General features: G+C 39.4%; 1 protein-coding gene across 1 annotated transcript in view; it reads right to left on the bottom strand.

The window, feature by feature from the left end:
* The window catches only part of LOC133648956 (DNA annealing helicase and endonuclease ZRANB3-like), a 154,270-nt gene that overhangs the window by 98,737 nt on the left and 42,602 nt on the right, over nucleotides 1-12,931 (bottom strand). The window contains exons 3-5 of the mRNA XM_062045582.1: nucleotides 10,575-10,593; nucleotides 10,158-10,336; nucleotides 7,061-7,292 (exon numbers count right to left, since the gene is read on the bottom strand). Coding sequence (XP_061901566.1) covers nucleotides 7,061-7,292; nucleotides 10,158-10,336; nucleotides 10,575-10,593 — 430 coding nt within the window. The remainder of the gene's footprint in view (nucleotides 1-7,060; nucleotides 7,293-10,157; nucleotides 10,337-10,574; nucleotides 10,594-12,931) is intronic.

The raw sequence follows: 12,931 nt of genomic DNA, 5'->3' as shown, positions 1-12,931 counted from the left end.
TCTTCGGTAGATTGACGTCACTGTATTAACACTTCTGCACTCTCACCATATTATCAGATTAGGCAAACTGGAAATACGCAAAAATTAGAGAGAGATGTGCTCACAATATTTATACAAGACGTAAACACATATGTTTTTCTTTTTTTTGTATGCATTCTAAGTCGTAAATAAATAAATGCACACATAGTCTATCAATGGGGGCTCACTATTCCATCCACAAAAACCTCTAAATAACCATCCAAAACCTGCCAACAATATTCTACTGTATATACAGTCGTGGTCAAACGTGTACATACACTTGTAAAGAACATAATGTCATGGCTGTCTTGAGTTTCCAATCATTTCTACAATTCTTATTTTTTTGTGATAAAGTGATTGGAGCACATACTTGTTTGTCACAAAAAACATTCATGAAGTTTGGTTCTTTTATGAATTTATTATGGGTCTACTGAAAATGTGACCAAATATACTGGGTCAAAAGTAAACATACAGCAATGTTAATATTTGGTTACATGTCCTTTGGCAAGTTTCACTGCAATAAGGCGCTTTTGTTTCATCTGACATCACATGAACAAAGATTAGACCTTCTGGAAGAAAGTTCTGTGGTCAGATGAAACAAAAATTGAGCTGTTTGGCCACAATACCCAGCAATATGTTTGAAGAGCACGGTGGTGGTAGTATTATGCTCTGGGCCTTTTTTGCTGCCAATGGAACTGGTGCTTTACAGAGAGTAAATGGGACAATGAAAAAGGAGGATTACCTCCAAATTCTTCAAGACAACCTAAAATCATCTGCCCGGAGATTGGGTCTTGGGCGCAGTTGGGTGTTCCAACAGGACAATGACCCCAAACACACGTCAAAAAGTGGTAAAGGAATGGCTAAATCAGGCTAGATATAAGGTTTTAGAATGGCCTTCCCAAAGTCCTGACTTAAACGTGTGGACAATGCTGAAGAAACAAGTCCATGTCAGAAAACCAACAAATTTAGCTGAACTGCACCAATTTGTCAAGTGGAGTGGTCAAAAATTCAACCAGAAGCTTGTGGATGGCTACCAAAAGCGCCCTATTGCAGTGAAACTTGCCAAGGGACATGTAACCAAATATTAACATTGCTGTATGTTTACTTTTGACCCAGCAGATTTGGTCACACTTTCAGTCGACCCATAATAAATTCATAAAAGCACCAAATTCATGAATGTTTTTTGTGACCAACAAGTATGTGCTCCAATCACTCTATCACAAAAAAATAAGAGTTGTAGAAATTATTAGAAACTCAAGACAGCCATGACATTATGTTCTTTACAAGTGTATGTAAACTTTTGACCACGACTGTACATACCGTGACCTGAATACTGACCAAATATTAACAATGTTGTTATTATAAGTGCTAACGCAGACAAACTATTTTTTGCGGCGGATTGATAGCACACAGCGAAGTAGTCCAATGTCCTGCTGCTTTACTGTGAGCTGGCTGCTATGTCCTGCTGCTCCCACATCATTGTGTCTCGGCTTGTCGAAGTTATTCTAGATTATAAATCACGTCTGTCATCTGGATATCAGGAGGATTTGGCCATAAATGTAGAAGCTGTTCATATGTGATATTCAATGTATACCCGAAGATGGAGACAAACACACACAACCGAAGACGGTGTCTGCAGGGAGACTTTTCCTTGTTAACCCTTCGTGTGCATCATGATTAATTCTTCATCTAAACAGGAAGATATAAACAGCCTATCAGTCGTCATCGAAGTAAAAGCAGACATTGTACAGTAATAATAATACCTGGGATTTATATAGCGCTTTTCTAAGTACCCAAAGTCGCTTTACATGTTAAAAGTAAGTTATCGTTTTATTATGTTCATACTTTGTATTTCTTGTTTAGCAATTAGCAATACTGCTACATGATGCTTAGTGTTTAGTCAGCTGGATCTGTTTAGCAGAGCTTCTAAAACTTGTAAATCATCCTACTTATATTCGGGATCAACAATATACGTTTCTGGATCATAATTTTCCCCAAATTAATCGTTGTTGGCTCTCACAAAGTCTGCATGATTTGCATTGCTGTTGATGGGGAAGGGATCTGCGGTCCCTACCTCTACGTGACGCAATCACGTGACTGGCTAGCTCATTATCTCACAAAATGGCTCGGGAATCTCCATGAGATTGATACTATTTTGATCATATCTATTTACTCGCAAACTTTGGGAGTCTTTCAGTGTCATACATCAGATATATATGATAATAGCTTCAATATCGAGGCAACTTGTTTTTCCTACTACACTGGTACTTTGTAATAAAATTAAATGTTACTTTGTAATGAAACATTTAAAAATGAGCTGATTATAATAGTACTGTCCAGTTGTTATATCCTGTTTTCTATATACCATTTGAGTCTCATTTGCAATGCAGTTGCACTTCCAAGGCATTAGATAGCAGTACTGTATAGGCTATGACTAGGAAGTAGCCTCTTCCAGGAAACTGAATGCGTTATGCTGCCCCCTACAAAGTGTTTATACTGTAAGTATTGTGCTTATTACACAACAGCTGTTTGATTGTAACATTCATCTTAGTTGTGTTTTTTTATTACGAAATTTGGAGGTTTTGAAATCGCCGTGTAAAATCTCTAATGCTAACAGTAGCCTGTCTATGGCAAATCCAAAGTAAATTAGCATCAAGCTAGCGCATTTTGAAAGAGTGGAGCTTGATTTTACGTTGGAGCGCTTTCTATCAAGCATACTTGCTTTGTCGTTGTTGAAAATTGCAACATTGCTTAGAGGGAATTTGACTGAGTCTGTCTTAATTGCTGCTTGGGTGAGTGTTTACATGAGCCGATGTTTGTCTGCAACCGGAGATGACGAGTCTGCAACCCGACCCGTCAAGTGCAACAAAGGAATCAAAATATGGCACTGTTCGACCTGAATCGATATCCAGTAATACTGACGGAATTCGGTCAGTGCCTATATAAGAACGCAGCACCCATCCCTAGCGAAGAGTAAAAAAAAACATAGCGCTTCAACACATCAAACCTTATCAGCCCTCTGAAACGCTTAGCATGATGTTTTGAAAGCCTAAGAAGACACGGCAAAAGCGAAGTGTTTTTTACCTCCAGGTGTGCAGAAACTACATTAAAATTAAAAACATTTCAATAAATATAAATCAGTTATCGGTATCGGTCTTAAGAAACAGGCAGTTATCGGTACCGGCTTGAAAAGAAAATATCATGATAGTTTAAATGATAACTGAAACAATGCAAATACTGTGTAAAAGCCAAAAGGGCTGGGTTGAGTCTGTTGTGATTAGCTTACAATGTGCTCAAAGTAGTCACAAATAGAAAAAAAGGGTAAGATGATAAGACTTTGGATACCCTCTTGTATTAAAGACAACCATAAATATTGGGGATGATGTGATGCAATATGGCGGCAATCCAGCTCCTTCAATATAACCTATAAAAATAACACCATAAATCATTATGGAAAAGGGAATGACTCTGTTGCTCACTGTACACCATTGCCCTGTGAACAGTCCTCCTTATTGTCTCCAAATTCAATAGTTTCTGCCCCTGTGCGCTTTGTTATTACTTGTCTCATTTATTGCAGCGCACTCGTCTTTTCATATTGAGCTTTGCAAATGAAGTTTTTGCAACAAAGGTTATTGGAATATATATATATACAGCGTCCTCCAGGATACGAGATGCTGGAGTGAATTAATTGGCATTTTTGAATGCTGCACCTTAGGAGTGCTTTACTAGGGCCGAGCACCTGCAGAACTTGGGTGAGGTGTCAGGAGTCGAGTTTGAGTCCTGACCTGCTAAAATCTAGGCACTATCTGCTGATGCTATCTTAGTGTGAGCCACCTGCAAAATGCTTGTCTATGTAGATATTAGGCATTTTGGGGTATATTTGTATCGACCTTATTTTGTATATACAGTATGTGTATATAAATGTATGTATATATGTATATGTATATGCTGTATGTATGCATGTATATATGTGTTTCTATTTGTGTAGATATATTTGTATATAATTATATACACATATATGTATACATATACACACATATATGTACAAATATATATATACACACATATATGTACAAATATATATATATATATATATATATATATATATATATATATATATATATATATTTGTACATATATGTGTGTATATGTATACATATATGTGTATATAATTATATACAAATATATCTACACAAATAGAAACACATATATACATGCATACATACAGCATATACATATACATATATACATACATTTATATACACATACTGTATATATAGTACAGGCCAAAAGTTTGGACACACCTTCTCATTCAATGCGTTTTCTTTCAATCTACATTGTAGATTGTCACTGAAGGCATCAAAACTATGAATGAACACGTGGAGTTATGTACTTAAAGGCCTGTTGAAATGAATTTTTTTTATTTAAACGGGGATAGCAGATCCATTCTATGTGTCATACTTGATCATTTCGCGATATTGCCATATTTATGCTGAAAGGATTTAGTAGAGAACATCGACGATAAAGTTCGCAACTTTTGGTCGCTGATAAAAAAAGCCTTGCCTGTACCGGAAGTAGCGTGACGTCACAGGTTGAAGGGCTCCTTACATTTCCCCATTGTTTACAATGCAGCGAGAGCGATTCGGACCGAGAATGCGACGATTACCCCATTAATTTGAGCGAGGATGAAAGATTCGTGGATGAGGAACGTGAGAGTGAAGGACTAGAGTGCAGTGCAGGACGTATCTTTTTTCGCTCTGACCGTAACTTAGGTACAAGGGTTCATTGGATTCCACACTTTCTCCTTTTTCTATTGTGGATCACGAATTTGTATTTTGAACCACCTCGGATACTATATCCTCTTGAAAATGAGAGTCGAGAACGCGAAATGGACATTCACAGTGACTTTTATCTCCACGACAATACATCGGCGAAGCTCTTTAGCTACGGAGCTAACGTGATAGCATCATGCTTAAATGCAGATAGAAACAAAAGAAATAAACCCCTGACTGGAAGGACAGACAGAAAATCAACAATACTATTAAACCATGGACATGTAACTACACGGTTAATGCTTTCCAGCCTGTCGAAGCTTAACAATGCTGTTGCTAATGACGAAATTGAAGCTAACTTAGCTACGGGACCTCGACAGAGCTATGCTAAAAACATTAGCTCTGCACCTACGTCAGCTCTCATCTGCTCATCACGACCCGTGCTCACCTGCGTTCCAGCGATCGACGGCGCGACGAAGGACTTCACCCGATCACCGATGCAGTTGGCGGCCCGGAGACGGAGGAAGTCAAGGTGAGGACAGTGGTGCGGCGGCGGGTGTTGTAGCTTTCGACGACACCCCGGCCACCATCAGAGTCGGCAAGAAACATATATTTCCCCACAGTTACGTACGTGACATGCACATAGCGCCACGCACGTACGGGCAAGCGATCAAATGTTTGGAAGCCAAAGCTGTACTCACGGTAGCGCGTCTGCTATCCATCTCAAAGTCCTCCTGGTTGTGTTGCTGTAGTCCGCCGCTAATACACCGATCCCACCTACAGCTTTCTTCTTTGCAGTCTTCATTGTTCATTAAACAAATTGCAAAAGATTCACCAACACAGATGTCCAGAATACTGTGGAATTTTTCGATGAAAACAGAGCTGTTTGTATTGGGACACAATGGTGTGCCAATACTTCTGTTCACTCCGTGACTTCACGCGCAAACGTCATCATACCGAGACGTTTTCAACCGGATATTTCCCGGGAAATTTAAAATTGCACTTTATAAGTTAACCTGGCCGTATTGGCATGTGTTGCAATGTTAAGATTTCATCATTGATATATAAACTATCAAGACTGTGTGGTCGGTAGTAGTGGGTTTCAGTAGGCCTTTAACAAAAAAAGGTGAAATAACTGAAAACATGTTTTATATTCTAGTTTCTTCAAAATAGCCACCCTTTGCTCTGATTACTGTTTTGCACACTCTTGGCATTCTCTCGATGAGCGTCAAGAGATAGTCACCTGAAATGGTTTTCACTTCACGTGTCATAGTTTTGATGCCTTCAGTGACAATCTACAATGTAAATAGTCATGAAAAAAAAGAAAATGCATTAAAATGAGGTGTGTCCAAACTTTTGGCCTGTACTGTATGTAAATGTATATATTCACATACATACACGTTACCAGTATTTAGTATATAAAAAATAATATATTATTATAATACATAACTATAATCTATTATTTATGGAGGGTTCCTAACAAGGACACTTTACAATGTATTGAACCCATAAACTGCTATAATATTGTATAAAATTGCATAGATGGCAAGACATTCCTTAATTTTACCAATTTTCCCAGGACATTTTCCAAATGTTAAAAATGTTGATGCTCCTCAGACCTGTGGGATTAAGACACATGTAATAAAGGTGTTTGTGACATCCCCTCATGTATTTCTGCCAAATTAAACAACATTAGCGACACATACAACATTATTTCCTAAAAAAATGTGATTAAATAAACAACTTAAATCTGCTCAGTGGCTTTGTGGTTAGAGTGTCCGCCCTGAGATCAGTAGGTCGTGAGTTCAAACCCCGGCCGAGTCATACCAAAGACTATAAAAATGGAACCCATTACCTCCCTGCTTGGCACTCAGCATCAAGGGTTGGAATTGGGGGTTAAATCACCAAAATGATTCCCGAGCACGGCCACCGTTGCTGCTCACTGCTCCCCTCACCTCCCAGGGGGTGCAACAAGGAGATGGGTCAAATGCAGAGAGTAATTTCACCACACTATGAGTGGTATTTTTACTTTAAAGTCGTGTCCAGCTGTTTATTGACATACACTTTTCATGTTTAAATCACTTTTACTGCCAATGAATATCTGCTCAAAATATCGGTTATCGGCCTCCATGTCTACTAATAGTCGGTATTGGTCCTAAAAATAACATATCGGTTGATCTCGAGAAGAAAAGAAACGGGAGTTTGTATAATATGACTACAACAGGCAACAACAGACATAATTAAATATACACTAAATCAATGTGCATTACCTCTTCAGGGCGACCCAGGGCAGGTGTACCGGTGAGCAGGATGGCACGCTTGGCACTCTGAATGAGAGGCACCAGAAGCTTGGTCCGCGCCGCGTTCCGGGATTTGAGGTAGTGCGACTCATCCACCACAACCACTGCAAAGCGCTGCCTGCTCAGAGTCTCCACCAAGAGGCGTGCATCCGTTGTGAGGAGGCCGTAGCCGAGCACCGTCACCTTACTGCTGCTGATACCCCTGAAAGGTTGGGGAAAGTTCCATATGAGACACGCAAAAAGGGCAAGCAACACGTGTGTTTTAAATCAGTCAATGTTCGCAGGGCACATTGCCCTCTGGTGAGAGATGTTGCCAAGAAGTTGACCATATTCCATCCATCCATTTTCTACCCCTTATCCCTTTCGGGGTCACGGAGGGTGCTGGAGCCTATCTTAGCTACAGTCGGTGGAAGGCAGTTTACACCCTGGACAAGTCGCCACCTCATCGCAGGGCCAACACAGATAGACAGAAAACATTCACACTCACATTTACACAATAGGGCCAATTTAGTGTTGCCACACACAATAGGGCCAATTTAGTGTTGGCAATCAACCTATGTTATTACGTAATAATATTACTGCATCGGGGCTTTAAGACAAAGTGGCGTGAAACAAGCCTCTTATCAGCAAAGGACACAATCAAGCCTAGTGTGCCGCGAGATATTGTCTGGTGTGCAATGGGAAGTTATGCAATTTAACCTAATTGGTCTAAAACAGACCTGGGCAAATTAAGGCCCGGGGGCACGTTAAGCTTTTCAATCTGGCCCACTGGACATTCCCAAATAATTATTTTAGGTCTTTAAGATCGAAACTGTAGCCGCCATTATGATGTGCAGTGATGTTTTCAAATGACCGTAAGTCTTGAACTACACAAAGCAGTCAATGGTTGGAATTTGCGCTTTTGCATGATATACTAGTTACTATGGTAATAATGTAAGTCACAGCAGCTCAGACGAGGCACCAAGCAGTGTGGGTGGGGAGCGTTTCCACAGAGTGTTTCCAGCGCGGCCAGCCTGAAATGCAGGTGTCAGGGACAGACGCGGAAGGAGATTTTTACAAGTTCTAAAGCTTAGTGATATATAGGATGTATCAGAGAGTAGGTGGGTTTATTTTGTACCCTTTGCGTTCATAATTCGCTGTGTTTGTTGCATTTTTGTTGCGTTTCGCTTAATTGTAAAATATGACGTGTGACGTTCATATGTTGTCAATATTCAGTGTTTTATCGTTCATAGTTAATATTGTAAATCCCACATTCCTTTTTTTCATGTACATTCTGGGTGTCTCATTCAATAAAAAAAAAAAAAATTCCATTCCGTTTTTTAAGGCGGTCTGTCATAACGTTTTTAGCATTTCATCAGACATTATTGTGAGGTTTTGTATTAATGTTCCTAAAAATAGATTTACAGGCCCCCAGACACATTTTCTTCTCTAAATCTGGCCCCCCGCGTCAAAATAATTGCCCAGGCTTGGTTTAAAAAAACATACGTTTGCAAACCAATAATTATAATCCGCAAATAATGTGCCGTTGTTGAGTGGCTGTGCTGTCTACAGATCGGCAGAGTAACCATGTGATACTCTTCTATATCAGGAGATGGTAGCAGGTAGCTAATTGCTTTGGAGGCCTATTTTGAGACAAGACAATTAGTGATGCATGGTTATTGTTAGGGTTTAAATTCATATCGAACAATTGTGTTGGGTACTTGTCAATATTGGCTACTGAGTTTAATTTTTAACATTTTCTGCTTGCGGTGTGCCTCGGGATTTTTTCAATGAAAAAAATGTGCCTTGGCTCAAAATAAGTTGAAGTTTTTCAACTGCAATAAAGCATACTGTCGTCCCCCGCAATATCGCACTTCAAATCTTCACTCTATCACGTTTTTTAACTAAAGTTGACATATTTCTGGCCTAAATTACACTGTATTTATCTTTTAAAGTCGTTCTTCTCCACATTGCGCATGGTGCATTTTCTACATATTTTTTCCTAAATTAAGTCTTATTTATGTCACAAGCGGTAGAAAATGGATGGATAGATAGATGTACTACGACACAGTATTTGACTTATATATATATTTATATATATCATTATTTTGCGGCGATCAATAAGAATGTTCACCGATAACCACTTCCGGGAGAAAAATATACTAAAGGCAAACATTTTAATTTAAAATGTAACCTAGCTCTGACTGTAATTCCCTCAAATGAAAGGAAATGTCAAAACAAGCATTGAAAACACTTCATCAAAATAGTAAAATCACATTGAACTCTTAACAATAAGCTCTTTAAGCGAAGGTGCAAAAATAAGGAATATGTACGTTAATTAAGTGTAAGAAAATAGTGCAAAGTGTGAAAATGTAAACGTAGAGAAACCTGAGAAGAACTATTTTCTGCAGGTTTAGTGCCAGGAAGTAATAGCTGTGCTCTAAAGGGTGAGTGCGGCTAAGGTTGTGTGGTATTAGCGGTCTTGGTGGGGACGAGCGCCTTGCATCATTTACAGACCACATTGGTCTGACTACGGTCCCTTCATACTGTCCTGGTGACTTTTCACAATTTCTTAATTTTTACTTTTCTCTTCTCACTCCATGCCAAAAGAATCAACCGCCAGACAACAAAATGGCGCAACCAAACTTACTGTTACCTGATTGGCTGTTGTCAGTCCCACTGATCAGCGATCACTTCCTACCAGAGATAGAGTGCCTTTGTTCGTGCAAACAACCTTGCTTTGCGACGTCCGGCTTCGTCCGATGTAAAAGAAAAACTAAAATCATTGTTTTATCGCCCAGCCCTATTCTATGGATCTACATTTACTCGGTTATATTTACATACACAACTTTTTGGATACATTGTTATTGTCAGAGTAGTTTTAATACAATACTTTTTACTTTTGAGTATTTTTGTGAATAAACCGATAGCTACATTTATTTATAAGACCATTATTCATCATCTATTGATCGCTGCTTGCAGGGACGTGTTCATTTGGCTCGTTAAGAAGGCGAAAGAAAGACACAGCACGTGTTGTGGATGGAAGTGGAGGAGAGGGGGCGAGACACTTTGGGGTAAGATGACCTACATGGTGTGGCTCTTGTTCTCCACCAGGTTGATGTCTCCGGGCTGCAGCTCGGGAATCCAGCGCTCCAGCTCCTCAATCCAGGGGTATTTTAGGGACGAGGGCACCACTACCAGGAGGGGCCACTCTTTCCTGAAAGCATATGCCACCGCGATGGCTTGCACCGTCTTGCCAAGACCCATCTGGACGGGGCCAAATCAACACACGGCAAGAGGTGGAGGAAAAACAAGTCAATCGTGCGCCGCCTCTGCGGCAAATTGCATATGACGGCTGAGCTGATATGAGGCCCAAGAGTAATAAGGTCTGAGAATGATTCTTCTGTCAAAAACCATTAGGCAAGTGGCAGTGCGGCACTAAGATGACAAATTCATTTGGAAGGTTGGAAAATAGATTTCCTGAGCTGGTGTTGTGTGTGCTTACCTCATCAGCAATCATACATCTGTAAAACAGAAGAAAACAGAAGCCTAATGAAGCAGACTTGGCAAACTGAAACTGATGAAAGGCATGAAGAGTTTTGATTTTCACTTAAGATCTGGGTTCATACACTTTATGGATACGAGTAGGTCCGAAAGGGATGGTACATTCATGGAAAGTTGCCCTACTTAGAGCTAGGAGTTGCAATTTATGGGAACTTTTTTGGAAAGTTTCCGGTAAATCAGATAATTATTGAAAGTTGATGGTAAATTTCCATTCAAAATGATCCCCTGCTGGCCTCCCAATGGACTGGACTTGGACATGAAGTCGGGACCCTGGGTGACCGCTCCTTATGCATCAGTCGTCTACATGCAAGAGGTTCCCCTGCTGGCCCCACTATGGACTGCACTCTGACGGTATTAACCGTAAACACTCGGCATCCATCTTGACCAGACCTGCGGTCCCTTCCAAGGTTTCTCATTGTGCCATTGGGTTGAGTTTTTTCTTGCCCTGATGTGGGATCTGAGCCGAGGATGTCGTTGTGGCTTGTGCAGCCCTTTGAGACACTTGTGATTAAGGGCTGTATAAATAAACTTTGATTGATTGATTGATTGAAATTTCCATACACCCACAACACACCTCATCTGCTTATGTTGTGAACGACATCATCGACGTAACAATAACGTACAAACAGGAGGACAGCAGCCGCAACTGGGGAGTCGTGGCTGTGCTCTTTTCTTTTTCTTTTTTTCTTTTTTAACAGCCTCAAGTCCTTTCTTTTCTCTTCTAGTTGAGTACAACAGCAAAGCACACTTTCCCCTTTCACAATAATAGCCCAGTGAGCCACATCCAGTCTGACTGCGCTGAGAAAATAAAGATTTCAAAAAAGTACCTTATACACATACAAAATGGAAATTAAGCACTTATTGAGACATTTCCACAATTATTATGCTTTGACGTAAAATATAGTTCAGAATTGTCCAAAGATGTATTGCACAATTAAATGTGAGGATTTTAGCATTGAATTAACAATTTATTTAATTTTATTTGACACAAAAAGCACACACTCTGTGGTGAAAAATATGTATAAAAGGTAAAAAACTGAATTAAAAAACATTCTACGGAAACCTTTTTATTTCTTATGTTATTTAAAGGTATTGTTATTACTATTATTTTACTTTTTATATCTTTTTTTAAACTATATTTCAAGTTAAGTTTTGGTGGTACAATAAATACTAAGTTTTTCAAATTAATGAGTAGTTGTTCAATTAATCGTGCTTACAATATCAATCAAAATAATTGTGATTATTATTGTTGACAGAATCGTCCAGCCCTAATAATTATTTATATATTTTATGACCTTTCGAAAATAAGGACCAGTAGAAAAACAATCATAAATGTAAACATTTTTATTTCAAGTGTAACCTTCCTCTAAATATTATCCCCTCAACTATTAAGGCAGGAAGGAAAGAAAATGTCAACACAAGCATGGAAAACCCTCAAACAATGTCAACAAAATAGTAAAATCACATTGAACATTTAACAATAAGCTCTTAAAATGAAGGTGCAACAATAAGGAATATGTAAGAAATGCTTAATAAAGTGTAATAAAATAGTGTAAGATGTGAAAATGTAAACATACAGAAACCTGAGAAGAACTATTTTCTGCAGGTTTAGTGGCAGGAAGTTACAGCTGTGCTCTACAGGGTGAGCGCGGCTAAGGTGGTGTGGTACTAGCGGTCTTGGTGGGGACGAGCGCCTTGCATCATTTACATTACATTGGTCTGACTGCGGTCCCCTTGTAAAAAAAAATCCCCAGGTGACTTTTCCTCTTTTATTCTCAATTTCTTAATTTCTCTTCTCACTCCATGCAAAGAATCAACCCGGGACAACAGGATGGCGAAACCAACTGTGATGGTTGCTACTGTTACCCGATTGGCTGTTAACGTGCCACTCCCACTGATCAGAGATCAATTCCTGCGAGAGCCTTTGTTCATGCAACCAACCTTGCTTTGCAACTTCCGGTTTCTTCCGACATAAAAGAAAAAAAAACATGTTTTATTGAACACAATTTGTATTGATATAGAGTACGTGTCTATCGCAATGTATATTGACATTGTTTTACAGCCCATCCCCGGTGGAACAATTCACAAAATCCACAGTTCAGATTTTATGGGAAGGCGTGGCTCAGATGGTGGGGGCGGCAGACCAGAAACTTGAGGGTCCCTAGTTCGAATCCTGCTTCCGCCATTTGAGTCATTGCCATTGTGTTCTTAAGCATGACAGTTCTTTAAATGTAGCTTAAATGTAGATGATTGGTCTTTCAATGTGAAGCACTTTAACTCACTAGGGAAAAAGTGCTA

Source organism: Entelurus aequoreus, linkage group LG01 (genome assembly GCF_033978785.1).
Source record: "Entelurus aequoreus isolate RoL-2023_Sb linkage group LG01, RoL_Eaeq_v1.1, whole genome shotgun sequence".
NCBI classification, from domain to species: Eukaryota; Metazoa; Chordata; class Actinopteri; order Syngnathiformes; family Syngnathidae; genus Entelurus; species Entelurus aequoreus.
This window is presented reverse-complemented; position numbering and strand designations above follow the sequence as displayed.